The sequence below is a fragment of the Haliotis rubra genome, unplaced genomic scaffold, assembly GCF_003918875.1.
Source record: "Haliotis rubra isolate DU_JTF1 unplaced genomic scaffold, ASM391887v1 Scf47, whole genome shotgun sequence".
Classification (NCBI taxonomy): Eukaryota; Metazoa; Mollusca; class Gastropoda; order Lepetellida; family Haliotidae; genus Haliotis; species Haliotis rubra.
This window is the reverse complement of record NW_025767157.1, coordinates 2,233,909-2,259,335: the sequence shown is the minus strand read 5'-3', so window position 1 is coordinate 2,259,335 and position 25,427 is coordinate 2,233,909. Positions and strand designations below refer to the sequence as shown.

General features: G+C 42.2%; 1 protein-coding gene across 1 annotated transcript in view; it reads right to left on the bottom strand.

Moving 5' to 3' along the window:
* Positions 1-918: 918 nt before the first annotated feature.
* The window catches only part of LOC124290589 (transmembrane protein 135-like), a 198,692-nt gene continuing 174,183 nt past the window's right edge, over positions 919-25,427 (bottom strand). Inside the window, exons 10-18 of the mRNA XM_046727336.1 lie at positions 12,038-12,205; positions 10,599-10,739; positions 9,914-10,012; positions 9,173-9,240; positions 7,184-7,348; positions 5,764-7,152; positions 5,673-5,698; positions 5,551-5,633; positions 919-5,518 (exon numbers count right to left, since the gene is read on the bottom strand). Coding sequence (XP_046583292.1) covers positions 7,228-7,348; positions 9,173-9,240; positions 9,914-10,012; positions 10,599-10,739; positions 12,038-12,205 — 597 coding nt within the window. The 3' untranslated portion in view covers positions 919-5,518; positions 5,551-5,633; positions 5,673-5,698; positions 5,764-7,152; positions 7,184-7,227. The remainder of the gene's footprint in view (positions 5,519-5,550; positions 5,634-5,672; positions 5,699-5,763; positions 7,153-7,183; positions 7,349-9,172; positions 9,241-9,913; positions 10,013-10,598; positions 10,740-12,037; positions 12,206-25,427) is intronic.

The following is a 25,427-nucleotide window of genomic DNA, read 5'->3' as shown; positions in this document are numbered from 1 at the left end:
GTTTCGAATACCATTTCAGCTCCAGCTAGGGCATCTATTTAACGTGGAGGAAATCCCGAACATGGGCATGTATCAATAGAATTGATCTTCAGTAAACCATGCATGTCGTAAGAGGCGACTAACAGGATCGGGTGGTCAGGCTCGCGGACTTGGTTGACACATGCCATTGTATCCCGATTGTGTAGATCGATGCTCATGCTGTTGATCCCTGGATTGTCTGGTCCAGACCTGATTATTTAGACTGCCGCCATATAGCTGGAATACTGCTGAGTGCGGCGTTAAACAACAAACAAACCAATTCGCGTTTTGGGCGGACTCCCCGATATTACGAGGTAGTTCAGGGATAACATAAATGCACTCTTGGTACCTCATCCTTCGGGGTACTCATGCCGCTGACGTCTCGACTGGGAGTATTGCTAATCTCAATGGTATTATTTATTCATGTATAACTTTCTATTCTGGCGCAATCTTTGCCGCCCACTAGACCTTACAACACACAGGCCGAGGCTGAGGTCCGAGTTAACTGATTTGGTCACGGCAAGTGTTTATATGATTAGTTGAACGTAGCTGTGTACTTCCACACGCAACACATTCAGGATTCCATCAAACAATCTGAGGAATGAAGTAAAAGATTTACAAAATCAGCAGAGAATGAACAAACCCGACAGCGTTGATTAAGTGCCAAATCCATAAAAAAAAACCGTCTGTCAATATATATTGACGTGAATTTCCAGTGCTTTCTGTTTAGTTGGAAAGAGCCAAGGAATCTGTAAAACATGTTAAATCTGCTAAATAATGACATCGACGCCTTCTCACTGACACTGCCCTCTCCCTTCAGACTGATATAGGACCTGTGAAGATCAGCCTTCTCTTTACAGGTTGACCAGCAACTCCAGAACAAACGAATAAACACAAGTGTTATGAAAAGCATTTAGTCATAGAAAAATAGATATGCCAACTTTCAGTTCATACATGCATATCACTAACATGAACCAATCTCCTTAGTACACTGCCTCTAACTCTGATACAGCTCTTGTCAGGATCTGAGGACACCCCCGGGTCTTGTCACATGAAACATAAGTGACCACCCAATCTAGAGAAAGGAGTGTGGAGTCCTGAGCGAATCAGATTTCAGCCTTTATTTGTTTTGATTTCCTTGCCATCTAGTTTAGGAGGTGTCAGTTTCTGAAATCGGTTTGAAAACCCAAGAAGAACACAAATATACCTTTGACCGCTCAGAGGTAATGTGGTTTAACTTGACTTGGAACAATATTCTAGTTACCCTCAGGCTTGTCGGCTTACCTATTGGAAGTTTACCACCTGATGATATGACGATGACCTACCCAGGTGAAACTGTGATTAAAGTAATCATAGGTGCCTAAGGCAAGCAACTGTGCACCAGCGAATGTCAGCACTTTGATGACACTTTATCAGCTGTCTTTAAGTCCTTGAATATATTAGTTTTGGAGATTCAGAGATCAGGTACACTTAATGTTTTCCTCCCTTGTGCCAACATTTAAAAATGCTTGATGCTGATTGGCTGAATAAATAGTATAACAACAGGGCCTCACATGAAGATGTCCTCATGTGTTCATGAAGAGATGTTTTGTTGTCAGAGTTAAGGATTTAATGCTAAGGAGATTGCTTGAACACAGATTATTATTTCAGATTGATGACTACAGGTCATTGTGGCTGTAAAAGTCTAAGGCTGAACAAGATACACACTGGACTAGACGAACTAGCTGGTAATGTCCAACCAGGTCACTTCCTGACAGCACAATATACAATACATACTACACTGGTACATCTAATGAGGAACTGGGTTATCTTTGTCAAAGACATGTTATACTTATGTATTAGACACTATACACATAGTCATTCATGCAGGATAGAATTGAGCATAATCTCATGTTTACCTGAATCATGTACAAAAGAGAAATATTTATCATTGAAGTTGATAACATAAATACAAGGTATGGACACGAGGGTTACTGTGACAACCAGAAGGTAGTAATGCAAGCCCAGAGAGCTTTAGGCGGAGAGGCGTAACAATTGTTCAATGTCCTTTTGGCTTCCTGATCAAACAATGCACGATCACAGTATGTGAGATATCATTCAAACCATGTGATATTATGATCAAACAGTGATGACTGATCAAACCATGTGACAATATGGTCACATTGTCAAGCCACAATCACACAATGTGACATCATGATAAAACTGTGTGATGCCATGATCAAACCATACAACATCATGATGACACACACCATGTAATATTATGATAAAACAATGTGACATTAAATTAATGTTACATTCAATTAACATCATGGTCAAAACAAGTGGGGCCACGGTAAAATCAAGTGATATCACAATGCTAAACAGACTCCAACCAACTTCAACAGAAGCTGAGAGGAAATCTTCACAATAATTTGAAATTTAATTCTCGACACTATTAAAACATGTTCCACAGAGCAGTTTTAACTCTTTAACTGTTGTGTTTCTCCATCACAAATCAATGTCAAGTAGTCAATGTCGGTTTTGGCAAGAATGTGTGTTTGGAGCATGCTGGGACCTTCCTGACCTTGAGTTTTCTGTGCTGTAATTCGCAGGTCACATCTCCTAGTTTTTTATTTTGCTGATTTCGGAATAAATACACAATAATGTGTGAAATTAATCTATACAATTTTGGATTTTGCCTTTGACTTATTAGCAAATTAACGTCAGATTAACTATGAATTAGTTCATTTTGGCTCCTGATTCTCACTCCCATTGTTTCAGTATTGATCATCAGCAGTGGGGATTGTGACACATGTCATCATACCCTAGGTGCATAGATATATGCTCACTGTACACATTTATAGGCAACTTATTACTTACTACAAACAAACAATAATAATAGAAACTAAACGATGATGACTACAAAAATACCCAAATATAGAAAAAATAAAAAAAATATAAGGTTCTGTGAAAGGAGATTTGATGTGACATAAAGGCATGAGGTTAACCCTCCCATTTTCCCAACATTAAAAGATCGTACATGTTGTTACCCTGTATGGCATTAAGGGGGTGAAATAAGGACCTGTCATCCTGGAGCCAAGATACTGCTAACCTTAAGTAGGAGAAGCCACACACACACACGTGCATGTACATCACTATATAAGTGCAATAATTCTGAATGCTACGTTAAACTCATTACGCTCAACCTCCACAAACACCTTTACAAAAAAATAAGAAATGCTGTTGTTCAAAATTACTTCATGTTACCTGGTGTGTGTACATCTGATATACATAAAAACATAAATAATTGTTAATCTCCAAGTCACATGACTATATAATCTAGAGACACTATATTCAACACAACTACATATGACTGGTGTACGATATCACAAAACAAGACAACTATTTCATAGTATCTTCACATCTGGATGCTACACTGAAGTCTGAAAAATGGTATAAATATTATATCTTTCTGAATATACAATATAATGGTCATACAGACATATTTTAAGGCAAAGCTCAGCAATCAGTGACTGTACAGATCCCACGTGACTCCACAGATCTGGGCAGGGCTGACACAAGCAGTCTGAATACACCATGTCAGACAGAGGTGACAGGTTGGTAAGAAAATAGCTTTACAAAGGTATACATAAATTAATATGTTACTATCATGACAATATTTTGACTTCATGAAACATGAAAACAACCAGCATCATGTACAACATTGTATCATTCACTGAACAGAACTACTGCAACTTTTAAATATAACAAAACAAGCTTAACTGAGAAAAAGAAATGTAACATATAACCTAAACAAAAATGTATTAAACGAGTGTGAAAGAGAGCGAGTGAGAGAGTGGGGTCAATGCCTAATGAATTTACAGGGTATTATTTAGCAACTGAGAGATGACACTACAGCTGAAATACACTTTCCACTGCTTATTAATATGACAAATACTGCAAGAATATTTTTCAAAATGGTGACAATTGGGGTCAGAGCCATCTTTATATCACTTGTTCATGAACTATTCATACATGGTTCTGGTGTGCTGAGTGAGTGAGTGAGTGAGTGAGTGAGTGAGTGAGTGAGTGAGTGAGTGAGTGAGTGAGTGAGTGAGTGAGTGTGAGTGAGTGAGTGAACTTAGTGAGTGAACGAACTTTTAGCGATATTTCAGCAATATCATGGCGGGGCACACCAGAAATGGACTTCACACATTGTACCCATGTGAGGAATCAAACCCGGGTCTTTGGAGTGACGAACGATTGCTTTAACTACAAGGCTACCCACCCCACCACTCCTAACTATGAGGCCGGGTTTGATTCCCCACATGGGTACAATGTGTGAAGCCCATTTCTGGTGTCCCCCGCCGTGATATTTCTGGTGATGAAATAGTTTCAGGTAGTTTATTCATGACCCAGGTAGATAGAATTATTTACCTCATCTGTGTACTCAGGTAACCATCCAAGCCCTACAGGAACCTGTTACCATGGATTCAAGTCCCAGTCCACCCCATGTATGTGTCCGAGTTGGTCAGCACCAATGCTCGTCAGGGGTAAGTGATAGTCTGATACATTACGTAAATTCACAGAACCAAAATATCAAACAAAAAACTTAAGCTTATATTCTTTCTTCAACATAAACATGAGCATGACAAAATCACTAATTGTATAAGAGGCTTTGTGTTAATTGTGCATTTAGGCAAGGGTGTGTCTCTCTCAACCAATCAAAACCTACCACAGTTTCACCACCATGCTGACAATGACTTGGCCAAACACTGGACTTAAAGCGAACATGATTTGAACAATTTTAGTACATTCAAGAATGAATGCCATAATAACCAATGTAGTCAATAATCAGTTTGTGATATTTTTTTGCCATGACTGCCACTTATGGTAAGGGATATTATTCAAAACAAAGCTGAAAGGGCAGGGTCCACAATTTCCACCTGTCCAAGCGCTAGCTATATCCTGGTATACCAAAGAGATACAACTCCACATGTCTAATAGCAGCATATAACCAACCTGGTCACACCTAGCATTTCACCATAAGATCAGTGCTCTCACCACATTATGTCCAATATTTATTGTGAATAATTATGCTAATACTATGTACCCTGGAATGTATGCTTAATGTTACAAAACAAGCTATGTCCTCAGCATCAGTCTAATTAGGAAAAACAAGATGACACCTGAAGGTACCCTTAAGATGGCCCCTGACTGTTATACCTGACTGTTATACCCGACTGTTGTACCTGACTGTTGTAATTGACTGTTATACCCGACTGTTGTAATCTACTTGTACTTTTGACTGTCATGACTGTTATACCCGACTGTTATACCTGACTATTGTACTTGAGTGTTGTACTTGACTGTCATACCCGACTGTTATACCTGACTGTTGTACTTGAGTGTTGTACTTGACTGTCATGCCCGACTGTTATACCTGACCATTATAACTGACTCATGTACCTAATTGTTATACATGACTGTTGTACCTGATTGTTATACCTGACTGTTGTACCTGACTGTTGTACCTGACTGACTGTGTTGTACCTGACTGTTGTAATTGACTGTTATAACAGACTGTTGTACCTGAATTGACTGTCATACCCGACTGTTATACCTGACTGTTATACCTGACTGTTGCACTTGAGTGTTGTACTTGATTGTCATACCCGACTGTTGTACCTGACCATTATAACTGACTCATGTACCTAATTGTTATACCTGACTGTTGTACCTGACTGCTGTACCTAATTGTTATACCTGACTGTTTTACCTGATTGTTATACTCGACTGTCATACACAACTGTTTTACCTGATTGTTGTACCCGACTGTCATACCTGACTGCTATACAACACAGCTAACTAAATACATTTCACTAAATAGATATGAAGTCTGAATAACAGGAATAGACACTCTTCAGCGATATGAGTTCCCTACTATTATTCCATCTGAGTATGTTAGGGTTATTAAGGGGCTAGCTGTCTTTACTGTATTTCAAAAGGCACTAGTATTTTACAGATGGAGTGTCGCAGTCAGAGCTGTCTGCCTCAGCACAATGCATAGGAGATGATAATTACTGTGTCATCAGTTATCATAATCACGGACACTAATTAAGAACAGCACTAATTAATATTAAAAAAACCAAGAGTGAGTGACTGAGTTTTGGTTTTACGCCACTTTTAGCAATATTCCAGCAAAATCAGAAATGGGCTTCACACATTGTACCCATGTGGGGAATTGCACCCGGATCTTTGGCGCGACGAGCGAATGCTTAACCACTAGGCTAACCCACCGCACCCCCCAAAAGAACCAAGGAGAAGTATAGGTAAGTAGATAGAAAAGTAGAGACAGATTAAAGGAAAGGAATTGCGAGAATTTGCCATGAAACATAAAAGCCACGAGTATTTACTGTTCAGCTGGTGACACATTAGTCAATAGTAATCATTGGCATCTTGATTTGGCATCAACATTGTCCTTTGATGTGCTGACACCTGTTGAAAACATTGACCTGCATGGACACTTGTAGAAAACACTGGCTTCTTAATGCATTGACACCTGTAGAAGGCACTGGCTTCACTGTTACAAACACACTGATTGTTGGTATCCCAAGTCAATATGTGTAATATATGTCAGTGCCCAAATTAATTCCCATAAGTAAACGTTGTTGTCCATGTGACGACCCAATGTAAATGTTGCTGTCCATGTGACGACCCAATGTAAATGGTCCTGTCCATGTGACGACCCAAGGTAAATGTTGCTGTCGATGTGACGACCCAATGCAAATGGTCCTGTCCATGTGACAACCCAAGGTAAATGTTGCTGTCCATGTGACGACCCAAGGTAAATGTTGCTGTCCATGTGATGACCCAAGGTAAATGTTGCTGTCCATGTGATGACCCAAGGTAAATGTTGCTGTCCATGTGATGACCCAAGGTAAATGTTGCTGTCCATGTGATGACCCAAGGTAAATGGTGCTGTCCATGTGATGACCCATGGTAAATGGTGCTGTCCATGTGATGACCCCAGGTAAATGTTGCTGTCCATGTGATGACCCAAGGTAAATGTTGCTGTCCATGATGCATCGATAGTGAATCGACAGGTCAAATACTGGTGTCTAAATGTAACCAGGTATCATCTGGTGTCCTGATGTGTCACACTCTGATGAAATATTGTCCTGATATATCAACTATGAGAATACAATGGCACTATGAAGGGTCATGTCATCAACTGGTGGGAGGTTTGATGCTTGTGAACCTTGGGTCGTAGGTAGGCCAGTAGTCTGGGTACATCAAGGAGGAATTGGTCCCAAACACGTCCAGCAGTCTCCGGTTGATATGGCAGAATCTGGAAACAATGATCAACACATTACACAAGGCTGAACTTGGACAGCACAAACGAAGGCATGAAAGCCACATGTCTGAATGAACATACACACTTCATTCCATTCAGCATAATTCTAAGTGTTATTATAGGTATATGTCAGGAACAATTCCTTCAATACACTCAATACATGTATGTTGGAAATCAGTGTAATTCTTTTCAACGATGGACCATTTCGGAGAAGGTACACAAAGGTCAATAATATATGCATGAATATGGTTTTAGAAAGAGAAGAAAGTTTTCAACTCATGACCTTGACCTTTTCTATGATATGTCAAAACATTCCTCAAGGCCATTTGGAAGCCCCTGAAATAATAATCACAGCTGTTACACATAATAGACATCAGAAAGATCCCTGGCAGTTGACCAAAAGCAACCCTATGTAATGAAGCTGCCAATAAGGGCTGGAATCTGAACTGACAGGTCCAGATCCAGGCACAACCAAGGGAGGCACCTCTGTACTGTGATTAGCAGGTGCCCCTCAGTGAGGTTGTGAATGTTGTACTGTGATTAGCAGGTGCCCCTCAGTGAGGTTGTGAATGTTGTACTGTGATTAGCAGGTCCCCCTCAGTGAGGTTGTAAATGTTGTACTGAGATTAGCAGGTGCCCCTCAGTGAGGTTGTAAATGTTGTACTGCGATTAGCAGGTCCCCCTCAGGCAGGTTGTAAATGTTGTACTGTGATTAGCAGGTCCCCCTCAGTGAGGTTGTAAATGTTGTACTGTGATTAGCAGGTCCCCCTCAGTGAGGTTGTAAATGTTGCACTGTGATTAGCAGGTCCCCCTCAGTGAGGTTGTGAATGTTGTACTGTGATTAGCAGGTGCCCCTCAGTGAGGTTGTGAATGTTGTACTGTGATTAGCAGGTCCCCTCAGTGAGGTTGTGAATGTTGTACTGTGATTAGCAGGTGCCCCTCAGTGAGGTTGTGAATGTTGTACTGTGATTAGCAGGTGCCCCTCAGTGAGGTTGTGAATGTTGTACTGTGATTAGCAGGTGCCCCTCAGTGAGGTTGTGAATGTTGTACTGTGATTAGCAGGTGCCCCTCAGTGAGGTTGTGAATGTTGTACTGTGATTAGCAGGTGCCCCTCAGTGAGGTTGTGAATGTTGTACTGTGATTAGCAGGTCCCCTCAGTGAGGTTGTGAATGTTGTACTGTGATTAGCAGGTGCCCCTCAGTGAGGTTGTAAATGTTGTACTGTGATTAGCAGGTGCCCCTCAGTGAGGTTGTGAATGTTGTACTGTGATTAGCAGGTGCCCCTCAGTGAGGTTGTGAATGTTGTACTGTGATTAGCAGGTCCCCTCAGTGAGGTTGTGAATGTTGTACTGAGATTAGCAGGTCCCCCTCAGTGAGGTTGTAAATGTTGTACTTGTGATTAGCAGGTCCCCCTCAGTGAGGTTGTGAATGTTGTACTGTGATTAGCAGGTCCCCCTCAGTGAGGTTGTGAATGTTGTACTGTGATTAGCAGGTCCCCCCCCCTCAGTGAGGTTGTGAATGTTGTACTGTGATTAGCAGGTCCCCCTCAGGCAGGTTGTGAATGTTGTACTGTGAGGAGGTGCCCCTCAGGGAGGTTGTAAATGTTGTACTGTGATTAGCAGGTCCCCCTCAGTGAGGTTGTGAATGTTGTACTGTGATTAGCAGGTCCCCCTCAGTGAGGTTGTAAATGTTGTACTGTGATTAGCAGGTGCCCCTCAGTGAGGTTGTGAATGTTGTACTGTGATTAGCAGGTCCCCTCAGTGAGGTTGTGAATGTTGTACTGTGATTAGCATGTGCCCCCAAGTGTGAATGCACTTACTTTCCATGGGTGACCCGTACCAGGAACTTCCAGTATGCCGGCCGCAGTGTGTGAGGCTCCAGCACAGCCTGGGGAGAAGTCAACACATTGTAACTAACACACTATATCTACACAGTGACACCCAACAGGTGGGAAGGGGAGCATGAACAAAATAGGCAAAGTCGATACAGACTTGTTAAAATCATGCTTATAAATGCAATTATGTAAAATACTTTAATTTCTTTGGTCAATGACATTTTAACAAGTTTCCGTGTCACCCCTCCAAGCAGGGTGACAACTGGAAAAAACATTACCCACTGCCACGATAACTGCCAAACTCTCCGCCAAGAAGCTGTATCGCTAACAATCGTATGACGTCATAATATGACGCATGCAGTGCCCGGAGTTCGAAGACCGTTCGATTAGCTGTTTTTGAGTTCACTATGTACAGATTTATTTTACCGACTTTCAGTGCTTTATTTAAACTATTTTATACATTGAATTGTTTGCACACACTCAACTTAAACATAATTAACCATTTTTATAGCATACAACTTATAATGTAAATTTGCTTGAGGTACTGTATACACAGAACTAAGGGGCCAGGATCCACTTGCACAAAGCTTACTGCTATGATGGTTGAAACTCCAGGTCAACAAGTTGGTCAGGGCTTTTAGAATCATGAATATAGTACAAACTTTACATTCTACATCAGATGACTTCTAATGATAGTGATCATCTGTTTGTACAGCCGAAACTCACAGCATGGAAGGCAACAGCTGTTGACACGGAGTATATGAGAATATCAGCACACTTGATGTAAGGGAGATAACCAGCATGGATCCCCTTGACGTACAGCATCTGTAACACAGTGTTCCATACATAGAGGGTGTAGTGTTTGGGATGGTAAATAACCTGTGTAAGGAGATTGTGTTTATCCAGCCTTACTGAGCTACCGAGTGTCTATTAATAACTGATGGTGTAACTATGAAGAGGTAAAGAGAATCTTGCCTTATTAAGTCTGTCTCTAAAACTAAAGAGAAGAAATGAAAATAGTTATCAAACTCCAGTCTAGAATGATTTGGTAATTATTGCCCATGTATAGGATATTTCATCCCCTGGAAGCATTGCTCCTGTCTGTAATTGTCTTGTATCATTAGGACAGTTTTCACAAGGATATTTTATCCATATATGGGTATAACATCCACTTCCCTCCTCAAATCTCACCAGTAAAATAGCTGACATCACATCATCACTAAAATTTGGATAAAATACACTATTGAAATGATGACCTCTCCCAATATTAAATTGCTTTCAGTGTTAATTTTAAAACATAGTACCCATTACAACAATGTCCCTCTCAGTGTTAATGTTAGAACACAGTACAGATTACAAGAATTCCTTCCACAGTGTTAATTAAACATTATCCATGACGACAATGGCGTACCTCAGCCATCTTGGTGGCAGTGTAGAGGGCGATAGTTGTACTCTTGTACCACAGCATGGACCAGCCTGCGACAAACCCGGACAGCAGACCATGGAAGCTGCTGTCACGGTTACGTACCCACCGCAACACACAGTTCACCAGCTGCAACACACAATCTCACATCAGTGTCGGGTAAAACTCTGACACATGCTGATGAGTTTTAAAGAAAGATGAGATTAGTACTGATATACATACTATCAATGGCTGCTACAATGAGATTCTATTTGTCTCTTAACATCATTCTTCCAACTTTTTTGTTTTCAGCTGCATTCAGTATTCTACAATGTATTTGAAGAATGCTTGATTCTGATTGGTTGAAAACATGGCATCCTTGTTACAAATGACACCTCTGCACATTGAAATCTTTTCACACAAAAACCTGCACATGAAAACCATGATCTATCCACAGCATACACATTGATATATTACAATGACTGCTGAAAAGACCCGTGAAGATCCGGGTTAGAATTGATCTTCAGTAACCCATGCTTGTCGCAAGAGGCGTGGGTGGTCAGGCTCGCTGACCTGGTTGACACATGTCATCGGTTCCCAATTGCGTAGATCGATGCTCATGCTGTTGATCGCTGGATTGTCTGGTCCAGACTTGATTATTTACAGACCGCCGCTATATAGCTGGAATATTGCTGAGTGCGGCGTAAAACTCACTCACTCACTGCGTAAAAACCAACTACATATTGAATACACACTGGTAGTCACATTGTGGATTAGATATCTCTTATCTATATATCTGAAACCTCTAATGCACTCAGTCCAAAATTCAAATATAAGGTATCTTATCCACAGAAGTACTACATCAAATTTTTGAACACAGTAGGTTTATGTCCTAAATAAGCTGTGTCTTGGATGTAGAAAGTACAGCTTGCCTGCTTCAGTGGCAGGTAAGTGATGTTGTTTGACTGTGACATCATGGTAACTGATGATGTCACAATAGCCTGAATGTTTTGAGATTCAATTTCGTTGTTGCCTTATCTACAGGGAGAGATTGTTTGATCTCACTGAAGTGACACCTCTAGAGACCAGAGTTAGATGATAAATATTTGTATCTACTACTGTTGACAAGAAATTTGTTGTCAATACACTCTACTACAAATAAAATATATATTAAATATTACTATGAACACTAGAACACATGGAAGCCCAAACAAAATTTGTAAACTGTCTTGCTTGTTTCGAGTATCGACAAAAGTTATCTCCCTTTGACCATATCCTCTACAAAATGTTGCTATGGTTGTCCATTAGCATTTCACCCATATATTGTCTGTGACAAGTCTTTCAGAGATAACTTTATTCACAGACATTGTTACATAGAGGTATTAAGAACTGCTTCAGTCAAGTATGTAATCACTCACTCATGAAGAGTCAGGAATGGATCTACGTACCCTGAATAACGCTGAGAAAGATCCCAGGAAGGCACCGAGTCTGAAGTTGTCTTTATTGAACAGAGCATCAAACAGTAGTCGGGGCTGTTTGTGGAGTCTTGTTAGAGCTGACAGCAGTTTCACACCAGCCTGTATCGCGTAGCCCATTCCGAACAGTCTGTAACAGCCCTGTAACATAGAGTGCGTGAGTGAGTGAGTGAGTGAAATGAGTGAGTGAGTAGTGACAGCAGTTTATACCAGCATGTATTGATTAGCCATTCTGAAACTGCATGAGATGTGAGAGGTGAATACATGACATGTTTTATGGAAAACAACTTTTTTATCCTTTATCACCACATTCCAGAACTAATTCTTGCTCCTTCATCCTTTCTTCCCCCACCTGATGAAGGGGCAAGACTTAGCTCTGAAATGAGGTGAAAAAGAATAAAAGAAGTTGTTATCCATAACACGTGTCATGTAATCATTTTCATTAGACTTCCAAATACCTTTCAAGAAAATCTGAGAGATGACAAAGAGTCAGCTGACATATACTGAATTCTACCACACTCAGTAGACGACTAGACGTCAATCTTGTCATTTCACAAAATTACGTCACATGAACCTACAGATACACAGCCACATTGTGAAAAGATAAACCCCCTGAAAATATTGCTAAATAATTTCATATGCTTATAAACACCATCCTGAATTTATTGATAAATAGATATTTTATGCAGCAATTATCAATTAGTGTCAGCAGGCAATTATTGTATGGTTGTGTTGATTACCTAATTTTGTAACAACCAGTTGTGATCAATTAGCGGACTCTTATCTTACAATTTCCTGTTGTAACTTGGCACAGTCATGTTGATCTGGGCATTAACATGATGTATGTAACAGCAATTTATCAAGGATTCAAATATTCAAGGGGTGACTGAAAAGTTCTGAGCCTAACTGATGGATTGTTTTGATGGAGCTGGTTCCTTATATTGTTTTAACCAAATATTTGACAAGGTCCACAAACTTCCACCAATGATGCTTGGGTCCCTGGACCCCACAGGTGTTGAAAGTGTCCTTCTTGGTTAAAAAGAATTCCACAGAAGAACTGACGTCATCATCAGTTTAGTGGATAAACCCAAACTCATCACTGGTTACAAATTGCTCAACAGAATCTGCTTGGTCGTCTTCAAAATGATCAACTCTGGTCAGGTGGCTTGGTGGTCATTACTACGATGCTAGCAACTTTATTTCACCTCCCCAAAATAATCATATCGAGTCTTAGACCACAAAACAATGTCCTTACACCATCCATGTCGGTACCTGGTGCTCTCACAAATTGTATTTTATTCTACATCATTATCCCGTTCCCTCAAAAGTCTTCTAAGTCTTCTGATGAAGCTCAACATTGTGGCCCACCAAATGACAGATCCGGAACACGTACAATGCTAACAAGACTGAGATGACCCTGTTGGTGAACCTTCCTCGTGATCACAGGTGGGGGAACAGGTGGCTTAGAACATTATGTACAAACGCAACTCATTATCTCACCTGCATACTAACTATCATCCTTGGAGGTACTGAGGCCAGATTTACATTTATTACTGACACAAACATCTTAAAAGTAATCCCACATTAGGAGATTTCTTGACACATATGATAATAAACATCACGGTTATTAAGTCTGACCTATGCCGGCCTGACACCCACTGAGAATATATAAATATTAGCTTTCTTAAATGCCAGACTGGAGGGTTGAGGTGGAACAGACTGCGGCAATTATTGCTGTGAATAAATATACCACATCGATCTCCATTAGACTGTCATGGTGAGTTGTTATCTGTACACACACTTGCATATGTCACATGAGACATTCCTTCAGAAACATTGACTGGCCAGCATTTAGGGGAATAAAAGAAGGATGTTAAAAGATGGTACTTTTTGTTAACCTGGCCTGCATTAAGGGGGATATAAGAAGGATGTTAAGAGATGGTACTTTTTGTTAACCTGGCCAGCATTAAGGGGGATAAAAGAAGGATGTTAAGAGATGGTACTTTTGTTAACCTGGCCAGCATTAAGGGGGATAAAAGAAGGATGTTAAAAGATGGTACTTTTGTTAACCTGGCCAGCATTAAGGGGATAAAGAAGGATGTTAAGAGATGGTACTTTTGTTAACCTGGCCAGCATTAAGGGGATAAAAGAAGGTTGTTAAGAGATGGTACTTTGTTAACCTGACCAGCATTAAGTGTAAAGAGATGGTACTTTTGTTAACCTGGCCAGCATTAAGGGGGATAAAAGAAGGATGTTAAGAGATGGTACTTTTGTTAACCTGGCCAGCATTAAGGGGATAAAAGAAGGATGTTTAGAGATGGTACTTTTTGTTAACCTGGCCAGCATTAAGGGCATAAAAGAAGGATGTTAAGAGATGGTACTTTTTGTTAACCTGGCCAGGATTAAGGGCATAAAAGAAGGATGTTAAGAGATGGCACTTATTGTTCACCTGCCTAGCATTAAGGAAATAAAAGAAGGATGTTCAAAGATGGTACTTGTTATTCACCTGCCTGGCAATAAGGGGATAACAGAAGGAGTGTTAGGTAAGAATTTTGTTTTCTGAGTGGTATGCCATCTTCAACTGGCGCAAAGTATCTTAGAGTAATGCTTAATATCTGAAAAATATGATACAAACAAATTATCCTATTTAAACTGAAATGGAGACTAAATCAGATGAGAGATTCCAGAGAATGTAAGGAAAATCTAGACTTGTTACATTTTGGCCTTTTGCATTAGTGAAAGGGGTGGGCTGCAAGAAAACTAATATGGTTCAGGGAATGTGAGACAGACACATTCACCTGCTTGTTGCCATATTAGTACAATACCGGTAATCTATAACATGACATTAAAGCCCTCACCCCGCCTGGTGGGGACAAAATGGCAGTACGCTCTACTGAAGCAGCTGACCGTTCTCCATAAACATATAAGCCATAAAACAGAAGGGCACTTCCAGCATGTGTAACAGCAAAAATAGATTTACAGGAATCTATCACTTCAAAAGCTGTGACAGAACAAAGACAGCAAGGAACTAGTTAAGAACAGCAGGCCTTCATGATCTTGTAGCAAGGGAGACACTCATGTATTGAGGTGACACTTGTTGGAGCATGCCAGTCGATGAAAGCATTCTGCATGAACTCAAATTGTTTTCAGTCATAATTTGTCTGAGACTCCTGTTTGTGAATGTACACCTAATATAAAGAAACAGACTACACTGCTAGTATAGAATATCATCAAAAGCATTCCCAGTACAACGAAACATACTCAAATATCTGCATAATTTTGTAGGCAAAGTATTAATGATTTTCTTCATCAAGAGGAGACTAAAGGGAGTTGTCATTGTCATGATATAATAGACTACAGCAATCTGAGAGAATGAGGTGATCCTTAACTTCTTTTGAGCAGTATACTACATGTATTTGTGTCTGTCAGTTCCATAATGTAGCTGTCAACATGACAAAGGAAAAGCAACACCACACATTAGTACACAATATCTATATATTACTTAGCTAATACTTTTAACAATGTCTTAAGACATGTGGAGACGATATGGATCTAATGTACTGTTTGTTTCCATTACTGTCAAGACCCATACCATTAGAAGCAAACAGTACGATAATGACTACCAAAAGATCAAAATAATAATCACTTGAATCTGAATATTTCATGAATAAAATGTCCATGTAACACTAATCCCACAGTGAACTGGACCATCAAACTGTGGCTTAAGGAGAGGAATTAACCTGGGCCAGGAGGTCATGGTGGCCGTGACAGACTGACCACACATGTCATCACACGGTCCAGCAGCAACAAGGATCAGTATAGACTAACAACTAGTCTCAGTTATAAAATTATTTTACTTAGAGTGAGTGAGTGAGTTTTAGCACTTCTAGCAATATTCCAGCAATATCACAGTGTTGGAACACAAGTAATACACATTCACACACTGTACCCATGTGGGGAATCAAACCCGGGTCTTCGGCGTGATCAGAGAACGCTTTAACCACTAGGCTACCCTACCGCCCTTATTTTATTTAGAAATAGATATCAACAAACTATAAAACTAAATTCAAAATAAAATTCTAATCGAGCCCAAATCAAAGCTCACTGAAACCCCTATGTAGTCATTATCCTCCTCATTATCGCAGGTCACTGACAGAGATAATGAGTTGAAATTACATCAGTCAACATCAGTAACTACAAGGGGGTTTCAGCAGCTGTGAGAAAACGGAAGAAAAATATGAGATCATGTGTATCATAGATATAGCTTGCAGGCGCGTAGCAAGCCAAGTTTTTCAGTGTAAGCATGATAGGTTGCAAAGCTTTATATACTTACCATCAAAAGTTTAGACACACTAGTGTAAATATAGCCACTTACTTCTGGCAACTGTTCTAAACTAAATTTTGCAAAATATTCCATATTGTTTAAAGGTACTATTTACACATGAACTGATATAATTAAAAACAAATTCATAACATTAAAAAGATTGTTGTCATGAGTTCAATAAATGATAAAAATCAGTAAAATTGGCGAATTCTTAATTCTTGCTGTTCAAATGATATTTACACTTTCAGAACATGATCCTCGTTCACATGCATGATTGGCTCCCCATTAGTGCACATGCTTTTCATACATAACATATTTGATGCATGATCCCCAACCTTTTAGGCCAAAATCATGTATAAGCCTGGGCTTTTTTTTCATAATGGTAGCTACACTCCTGGCTTGTGTGAGGTAACAATGGATATATATTAATTGGTGATATGATCATGAAATAATAGCATACAATATTGACAGGTATACCTCTCACGTGGGATTCTGGGTTAGGACAGATTCCCAGTAGCCTGTCAGTTTTAAAATGCGACAATTATATGGATTGTGTTGTGACTGAGTGACTTGGTTACTTGTAGGTCTTCATGCCCCAACAGCATGGCTCAAAGCTCATAATATCAATCACTGGATTGTCTGGGTCCAGATTGGATTATTTGAAGACTCTCATCATATAGCTGCAATAATGATGACAGCAGTATCAACAACAAGGAAACAAATCAGGTGCTGAGTTTTAAAACAAAACTGACCATATATTGAACAATCCTCTTAAACTTAGAACCCATCAAGGTCAGGGTTAGAATGTGCCTTCAGTAACCCATGCTTGTCGTAAGAGGCGACTAACGGGATCGGGTGGTCAGGCTCACTGACTTGGTTGACACATGTCATCGGTTACCAATTGTGCAGATCGATGCTCATGCTGTTGATCACTGGATTGTCTGGTCCAGACTCGATTATTTACAGACCACAGCCATATAGCTGGAATATTGCTGAGCGCGGTGTAAAACTAAACTCACACACTCACTCTTAAACTTACAACTGTACGACTTTCACATTGTTTCTATAATGGAAGCTAAAGATTAGTTACCACACATCAGAACACTACAGCAATACCTAAAATACCTTCAGTGGGCCCTAATAATAGGCATTGTTACAATGACTGATAAAAAAATAATTCAGCTGAAGCTATGGTCTCTGATATAATATCCCTTTTCGTAATGTCTAGTCTATTATTTGATCTTTGAATAGTTACCCATAAACATATCAAAATTGATATGCACGTACCACAATATTAGTCTTTTTCCTCTTTCAGAAACCAATGTGTTTGTATGCTACCATAAACATTATATTGTCCATCAATCTGTGAGTTAAGGGCTCTCCTAGTTATATAGACAAAGTCTTTGTTTCATGTTTGACACTCTATATGAAAAATGGCTGGGATCACTGGGTCTGCAGCAAAGTCCCCTTTTAAACCTTCACAAGTCCCTCAGGCAATAATTAGTTGTTTTAGTGGTAATTAAAAGATATAAGTTGTCACTGTAAAAGATTGGTGTATTTAGACTGTCAGTTGTATTAGATTTATCGATAAAGATATAATTAATACCTCTAGGAATGTGAAGACTTGGTATTGTCGCTGTATGGCTGAAATAATGCTGATGCAATGCAACATTTCACTCACTCACTCACTCTTACTCACTCACATGGACTTATCAGTCAGTACAAATTTCGAACAAGGTTATGCTTAGCCCATCAGCCAACAGGTATCCATTGTTTATTCCCCTTCCCTCTCTGCTAACCTCTGACCTCTGCTGAACCAAATACCCACAATGCCCCCTGACAGGTTATACCTACTAAATGAGCTGATCACCTACTTGAGTGCCCAGTGGGGTGGAGTAGCCCCTTGCAGAGGGAGTTACAAATCATGGAATGACAAAAGCACAGCTATACCTTAAAACCATCAATTTTCAAGCATCATTAATCTTGTCCAATTCTGGGCATAATACTGTACAAATGACCTGCTGTATAATATGGTGGCAATAGTGTTTAGTCCTTGACTGTACGGCAGTCTCTAGCATGATGGCTCCATTGTCATTGTGCACAGCATGCTCGGCTCCATTTGCCAACCAGTATCAGCCAACTATTAGCAACAGCGTAAATAAATCATAACAAACTGCTCTTCTCTAGAAATATAGAATTCTAATGGAAACAGGCATTTAGAAATGGGGGATTCCAAACCTGTGGAGTATCTAAACTTGCTTCATTTGGAGTCACAGCCCTACAGGAAGGGTTTGGTGGAAGGAGACTAATTAACATGGTTCAGGACTGTGTTATAGACTAAAGGCTTAGTCTCTGAATATATATAATTTTGATAGTAACAAACAAACCCATTTATATTGAAATGGAGCCCTAGGGAGACCAGAGATTCTGAGGAAATCTAGACTTGCTTTATTTAGGGCTTTAGCACTGCAGAGGGGCTTGGCAGTAGGGAAATTAATGTGGTTCAGGGACTGTGAGACAGACTAGACTGTGTAACTAAAATCTGAACTGCTTATGTTATATTGGCAACAGCCAGTATTCACCAACAAACTTCACATAGTCTTCTATTTGTTTTTATTTGATACTGAGGACCACTAAATACTATGCTTGCAGCATATAAGCAGTCGGTCACAGCCTTCCTCCTTGTACAGGGCAGTAGAGGGCCAGCTAGCTGACCCCACCATCACTGTTACTTCAATCTGTGGTCAATGCACATGACATAGAATAACATCAATACCTACAGTCCAACAATATATAATGTGGAATCTAATACAGGAATGTTGTTTTCAATAGTATTGTCTTACAACCATTTCTTCAGTAGTAATTTCATAATGGTAAAATGATAAGCTGGAAACATTTTATGGATAAAATCACTTTCAGTGTTAAGAGCTGGAGCAGACTAACATGCAGTCCCAGAATTAAAGTTACATTATATATATGAGGTGAGGTGGAATTGGGTTTAACGTCGTACTAGAGAATATTTCGCTCATATGACGACATGCATGAGTGTGTATGTGTATGTGCAGCTGTTTGTACTAGCCCACTGAGATACCATGCCAAGTACCATATTTTAACGTATTTTGGTATGACACGGTCGAGGATTGAACCCGCGACTTTCCGCTCTCCACGCGGACGCTCTAACCACTACAGGCGGTTACATTATATATATGAATGTAAATCTACAAGACATAAATCTATATTCCAAACTGAGAACTGAAACATCCTGAATTATAAGTGAGGCAGATAAGATATTTATTGCTTATCATTCCATGAAGGAACAGTGGTAATAAACTACAAATATAACACAGACTGACTGACTGACTGAGTTTGGTTTTACGCTTTTAGCAATATTCCAGCAACATCACGTATGGGGGACACCAGAAATGGGCTTCACACATTGTGCCCATGTGGAGATTCGAACCGGGTCTTGGTGGCCAATAGCGCTTTAACCATTAGGCTACCCACAGTTGGTACAAAGATATAGAAATACACAGATACGTTCCACATATACATGAAGTGAGGTGAGGTGAAATTGGCTTTTACGTCGTGCTTGAGAAATAAATGAAGTGAATTACAACAGTTTCAGTTGGAAACACATATGCTGTATAATGACATCTAGACATTACATGTTTCACTGAGACGCTGGTCCAGTGGGGTTGCAGGCTTTGTGTATCTTCCAGTCTTAATTTTGAGTTTATGATTACTTAAGAAATGACTTAAGAAATGTGATCTATGAGTTGTTGTTTTTTCCAATGAAACAGTGAGTGAGTGAGTTTAGTTTTACACTGCACTCAGCGATGTATGGCTCTAGAATACTGTATGACTTTAGAATAGGGTTGGGTAAAGTTTATATTTAATCTCTAGGGTCTGGGAGAGACAGACAGAAGCTCTTTGGTTGTGGTAAGTTTGTCATGGCAATCAACCAACAGGTCCAGTAAACATCAGTAGCCTTAGCCTACTGCACACCTGTGAAGCCCTGAGTCCCCATGGGAGCTCTTGCACCAAGTGTAGTGTAACTGTCCCCCTATCTGGGCTCCTTTTCCCCATGGGAGCTCTTTTGTTACTACCAAGTGTAGTGTACTGTGCCCCTATCTGCCATTCTGTCCCCATGGGAGCTCTTGCACCAAGTGTAGTGTACTGTGCCCCTATCTGCCATTCTGTCCCCATGGGAGCTCTTGCTCCAAGTGTAGTGTAACTGTGCCCCTATCTGCCATTCTGTCCCCATGGGAGCTCTTGCACCAAGTGTAGTGTACTGTGCCCCTATCTGCCATTCTGTCCCCATGGGAGCTCTTGCACCAAGTGTAGTGTACTGTGCCCCTATCTGCCATTCTGTCCCCATGGGAGCTCTTGCTCCAAGTGTAGTGTAACTGTGTCCCTATTTGCCATTCTGTCCCCATGGGAGCTCTTGCTCTTAGTGTAGTGTGTAACTGTGTCCCTATTTGCCATTCTGTCCCCATGGGAGCTCTTGCACCAAGTGTAGTGTACTGTGCCCCTATCTGCCATTCTGTCCCCATGGGAGCTCTTGCACCAAGTGTAGTGTACTGTGCCCCTATCTGCCATTCTGTCCCCATGGGAGCTCTTGCACCAAGTGTAGTGTAACTGTGCCCCTATCTGCCATTCTGTCCCCATGGGAGCTCTTGCACCAAGTGTAGTGTACTGTGCCCCTATCTGCCATTCTGTCCCCATGGGAGCTCTTGCTCCAAGTGTAGTGTAACTGTGCCCCTATCTGCCATTCTGTCCCAATGGGAGCTCTTGCACCAAGTGTAGAGTAACTGTGCCCCCTATCTGCCATTCTGTCCCCATGGGAGCTCTTGCTCCAAGTGTAGTGTAACTGTGTCCCTATCTGCCATTCTGTCCCCATGGGAGCTCTTGCACCAAGTGTAGTGTACTGTGCCCCCTATCTGCCATTCTGTCCCCATGGGAGCTCTTGCTCCAAGTGTAGTGTAACTGTGTCCCTATCTGCCATTCTGTCCCCATGGGGAGCTCTTGCACCAAGTGTAGTGTACTGTGCCCCTATCTGCCATTCTGTCCCCATGGGAGCTCTTGCACCAAGTGTAGAGTAACTGTGCCCCTATCTGCCATTCTGTCCCCATGGGAGCTCTTGCACCAAGTGTAGAGTAACTGTGCCCCTATCTGCCATTCTGTCCCCCATGGGAGCTCTTGCACCAAGTGTAGTGTAACTGTGTCCCTATCTGCCATTCTGTCCCCATGGGAGCTCTTGCACCAAGTGTAGTGTACTGTGCCCCTATCTGCCATTCTGTCCCCATGGGAGCTCTTGCACCAAGTGTAGTGTACTGTGCCCCTATCTGCCATTCTGTCCCCATGGGAGCTCTTGCACCAAGTGTAGAGTAACTGTGCCCCTATCTGCCATTCTGTCCCCATGGGGAGCTCTTGCACCAAGTGTAGAGTAACTGTGCCCCTATCTGCCATTCTGTCCCCATGGGAGCTCTTGCTCCAAGTGTAGTGTAACTGTGTCCCTATCTGCCATTCTGTCCCCATGGGAGCTCTTGCACCAAGTGTAGTGTACTGTGCCCCTATCTGCCATTCTGTCCCCATGGGGCTCTTGCACCAAGTGTAGTGTAACTGTGTCCCTATCTGCCATTCTGTCCCCATGGGAGCTCTTGCACCAAGTGTAGTGTAACTGTGTCCCTATCTGCCATTCTGTCCCCATGGGAGAACTCTTGCACCAAGTGTAGTGTAACTGTGTCCCTATCTGCCATTCTGTCCCCATGGGAGCTCTTGCACCAAGTGTAGTGTAACTGTGCCCCTATCTGCCATTCTGTCCCCATGGGAGCTCTTGCACCAAGTGTAGAGTAACTGTGCCCCTATCTGCCATTCTGTCCCCATGGGAGCTCTTGCACCAAGTGTAGTGTAACTGTGCCCCTATCTGCCATTCTGTCCCCATGGGAGCTCTTGCACCAAGTGTAGTGTACTGTGCCCCTATCTGATCAGGAAGTTCCTTCAGTATTTGAGTACAGTACTTCTTTTCAAAGTTTAAAATCTCCCAAGAGCCAAGTCATATGGACAGTGCAAACTGCCAAACAAACGTATCTCTCTGTTGCTTCCTGTTGGAAGTAACAGCAGTCTGTCCAGAGCATCCTCCGCCATGGCATATGCTAATGTAAGACTTTGACAGATGACTGAGAGTTCACACCATGTAACCATGATAGGGACAATAAGTCACTTTCAGTGTGACCTGTTGACCTATAGGTGGCAGCACTGTCCTTCTCTAGTTTCACACATCACCAGCAGGGGGGGCTTCTGAACAACATGTGGAAAAAACAAATTATAAATTCAAAGCAATTGCCATCTCATTTACTGTCTGGCTGGGTGCTTCATAAATCTAGAGTATGTCTCCATATGACAGCCGTGACTGGAGGGTGACATTTGCTGCATGGGCTCCCTGATTCCCACATCCACCATGACCGACACCCGCAGCAGGGAGGAGGAGGCTAAGTAGGAGATAAGTACTCCATAAGTGTTGCACTTTCCCTAATCCAGCCTCCTTCCAAGTGAGATCATTAGGCAGCTCATTCATCAGGTTGGTATATGCAATGGCACTGACAGGCAGGTCCAGCAGCCGACACTTGCAGCTTCAGCAGACAGCACATATGAACAGACGACAGGTCCAGCAGCCGGCACAGACAGGTTCAAAAGATAACATATACAATCAGATTCAGGACACCTTCAGACAGGTCCAGCAGATGACACCTTCAGACAGGTCCAGGAGATGACACCTTCAGACAGGTCCAGATGACACCTTCAGACAGGTCCAGGAGATGACACCTAGAGACAGGTCCAAGAGATGACACCAAGAGACAGGTACAGGAGATGACACCTTCAGACAGGTCCAGATGACACCTTCAGACGGGACTAGCAGATGACACCTTCAGACAGGTCCAGGAGATGACACCTTCAGACAGGTTAAGGAGATGACACCTTCAGACAGGTCCAGCAGATGACACCTTCAGACAGGTCCAGGAGATGACACCTACAGACAGGTCCAGCAGATGACACCTTCAGACAGGTCCAGCAGATGACACCTTCAGACAGGTCCAGCAGATGACACCTTCAGACAGGTCCAGCAGATGACACCTTCAGACAGGTCCAGCAGATGACACCTTCAGACAGGTCCAAGAGATGACACCTTCAGACAGGTCCAGGAGATGACACCTTCAGACAGGTCCAGGAGATGACACCTTCAGACAGGTCTAGCAGATGACACCTTCAGACAGGTCCAGGAGATGACACCTTCAGACAGGTCAAGGAGATGACACCTTCAGACAGGTCCAGCAGATGACACCTTCAGACAGGTCCAGGAGATGACACCTTCAGACAGGTCCAGATGACACCTTCAGACAGGTACAGGAGATGACACCTTCAGACAGGTCCAGCAGATGACACCTTCAGACAGGTCCCCAGGAGATGACACCTTCAGACAGGTCCAGATGACACCTTCAGACAGGTCCAGGAGATGACACCTACAGACAGGTCCAGCAGATGACACCTTCAGACAGGCCCAGCAGATGACACCTACAGACAGGTCCAGCAGATGACACCTTCAGACAGGCCAAGCAGATGACACCTTCAGACAGGTCCAGCAGATGACACCTTCAGACAGGTCCAGCAGATGACACCTTCAGACAGGTCCAGGAGATGACACATTCAGACAGGTCCAGGAGATGACACCTACAGACAGGTCCAGGAGATGACACCTTCAGACAGGTCCAGCAGATGACACCTACAGACAGGTTAAGGAGATGACACCTTCAGACAGGTCCAAGAGATGACACCTTCAGACAGGTCCTGGAGATGACACACAAAAACAGATCCACCATATGACACATACAGGCAGGTCCAGAAGGTACACTGACAAGCTGACAGACAGAAGACTGGCAGCCTATAATGCTGTCTTCTCCATTAGTCTTTGAGAAGGGCAAGTCACATGTTAGTTCCTGTCAAATATAACATTCCTGCTGTAATTGCACTACAGGGGCAGGCTGTGATTTCATGCCTCATAGCAGATGCTGGATCCAGAGATGTCTGGTGGTGTGTGACAGAAGTGGGTGTGGTGTGGTGTGCATGAGAAGTGGGTGATGATGTGGTGTGGTGTGCGTGAGTAGTGGGTGTGGGTGTGGATGTTGTGTGGTGTGTGTGAGAAGTGGGTGTTGGTGTGGTGTGGTGAGCGTGACTGACTGACTGACTGAGTTTAGTTTTGAGAAGTGGGTGTTGGTAGCAATATTCCAGCAATGATGGTGGGAGGACACCAGAAATAGGCTTCACATTGTGCCCATGTGTGCAATGAGAACCCGGGTCTGGTGTGGTGTGAATAGCTGAGAACCACTAAGGCTACCCACAGTGGTGTGCATGAGAAGTGGGTGTTGGTGTGGTGTTCATTAGAAAAAGTGGGTGTTGGTGTGGGTGTGGTGTGGGTGTTGGTGTGGTGTGAGTGAGAAGTGGGTGTGGTGTGGTGTGGTGTGGGTGTTGGTGTGAGTAGTGGGTGTTGGGTGTGGTGTGGTGTGCATGAGAAGTGGCTGTGGTGTGGTGTGCATGAGAAGTGGGTGTGGTGTGGTGTGGTGTGCATGAGAAGTGGGTGTGTGAGAAGTGGGTGTGAGTGTGGTGTGGTGTGAGTGAGAAGTGGGTGTGGGTGTGCATGAGAAGTGTTGTGTGGTGTGGTGTGCAGAGAGTGGTGTGAGTGGTGGGTGTTGGTGTGGTGTGTGAGAAGTGGGTGGATGGGGTGTGGTGTGCATGAGAAGTGGGAGAGAAGTGGTGTGGTGTGAGTGATGTAAGTGGGTGTGTGGTGTGTGCATGAGAAGTGTGGGTGTGGTGTGCGTGAGAAGTGGGTGTTGGTGTGGTGTGCGTGAAAAAGTGGGTGTGGTGTGGTGTGGTGTGCATGAGAAGTGGGTGAGGATGTGGTGTGGTGTGCATGAGAAGTGGGTGTTGGTGTGGTGTGGTGTGCATGAAAAGTGGGTGTGGATGTGGTGTGGTGTGCATGAGATG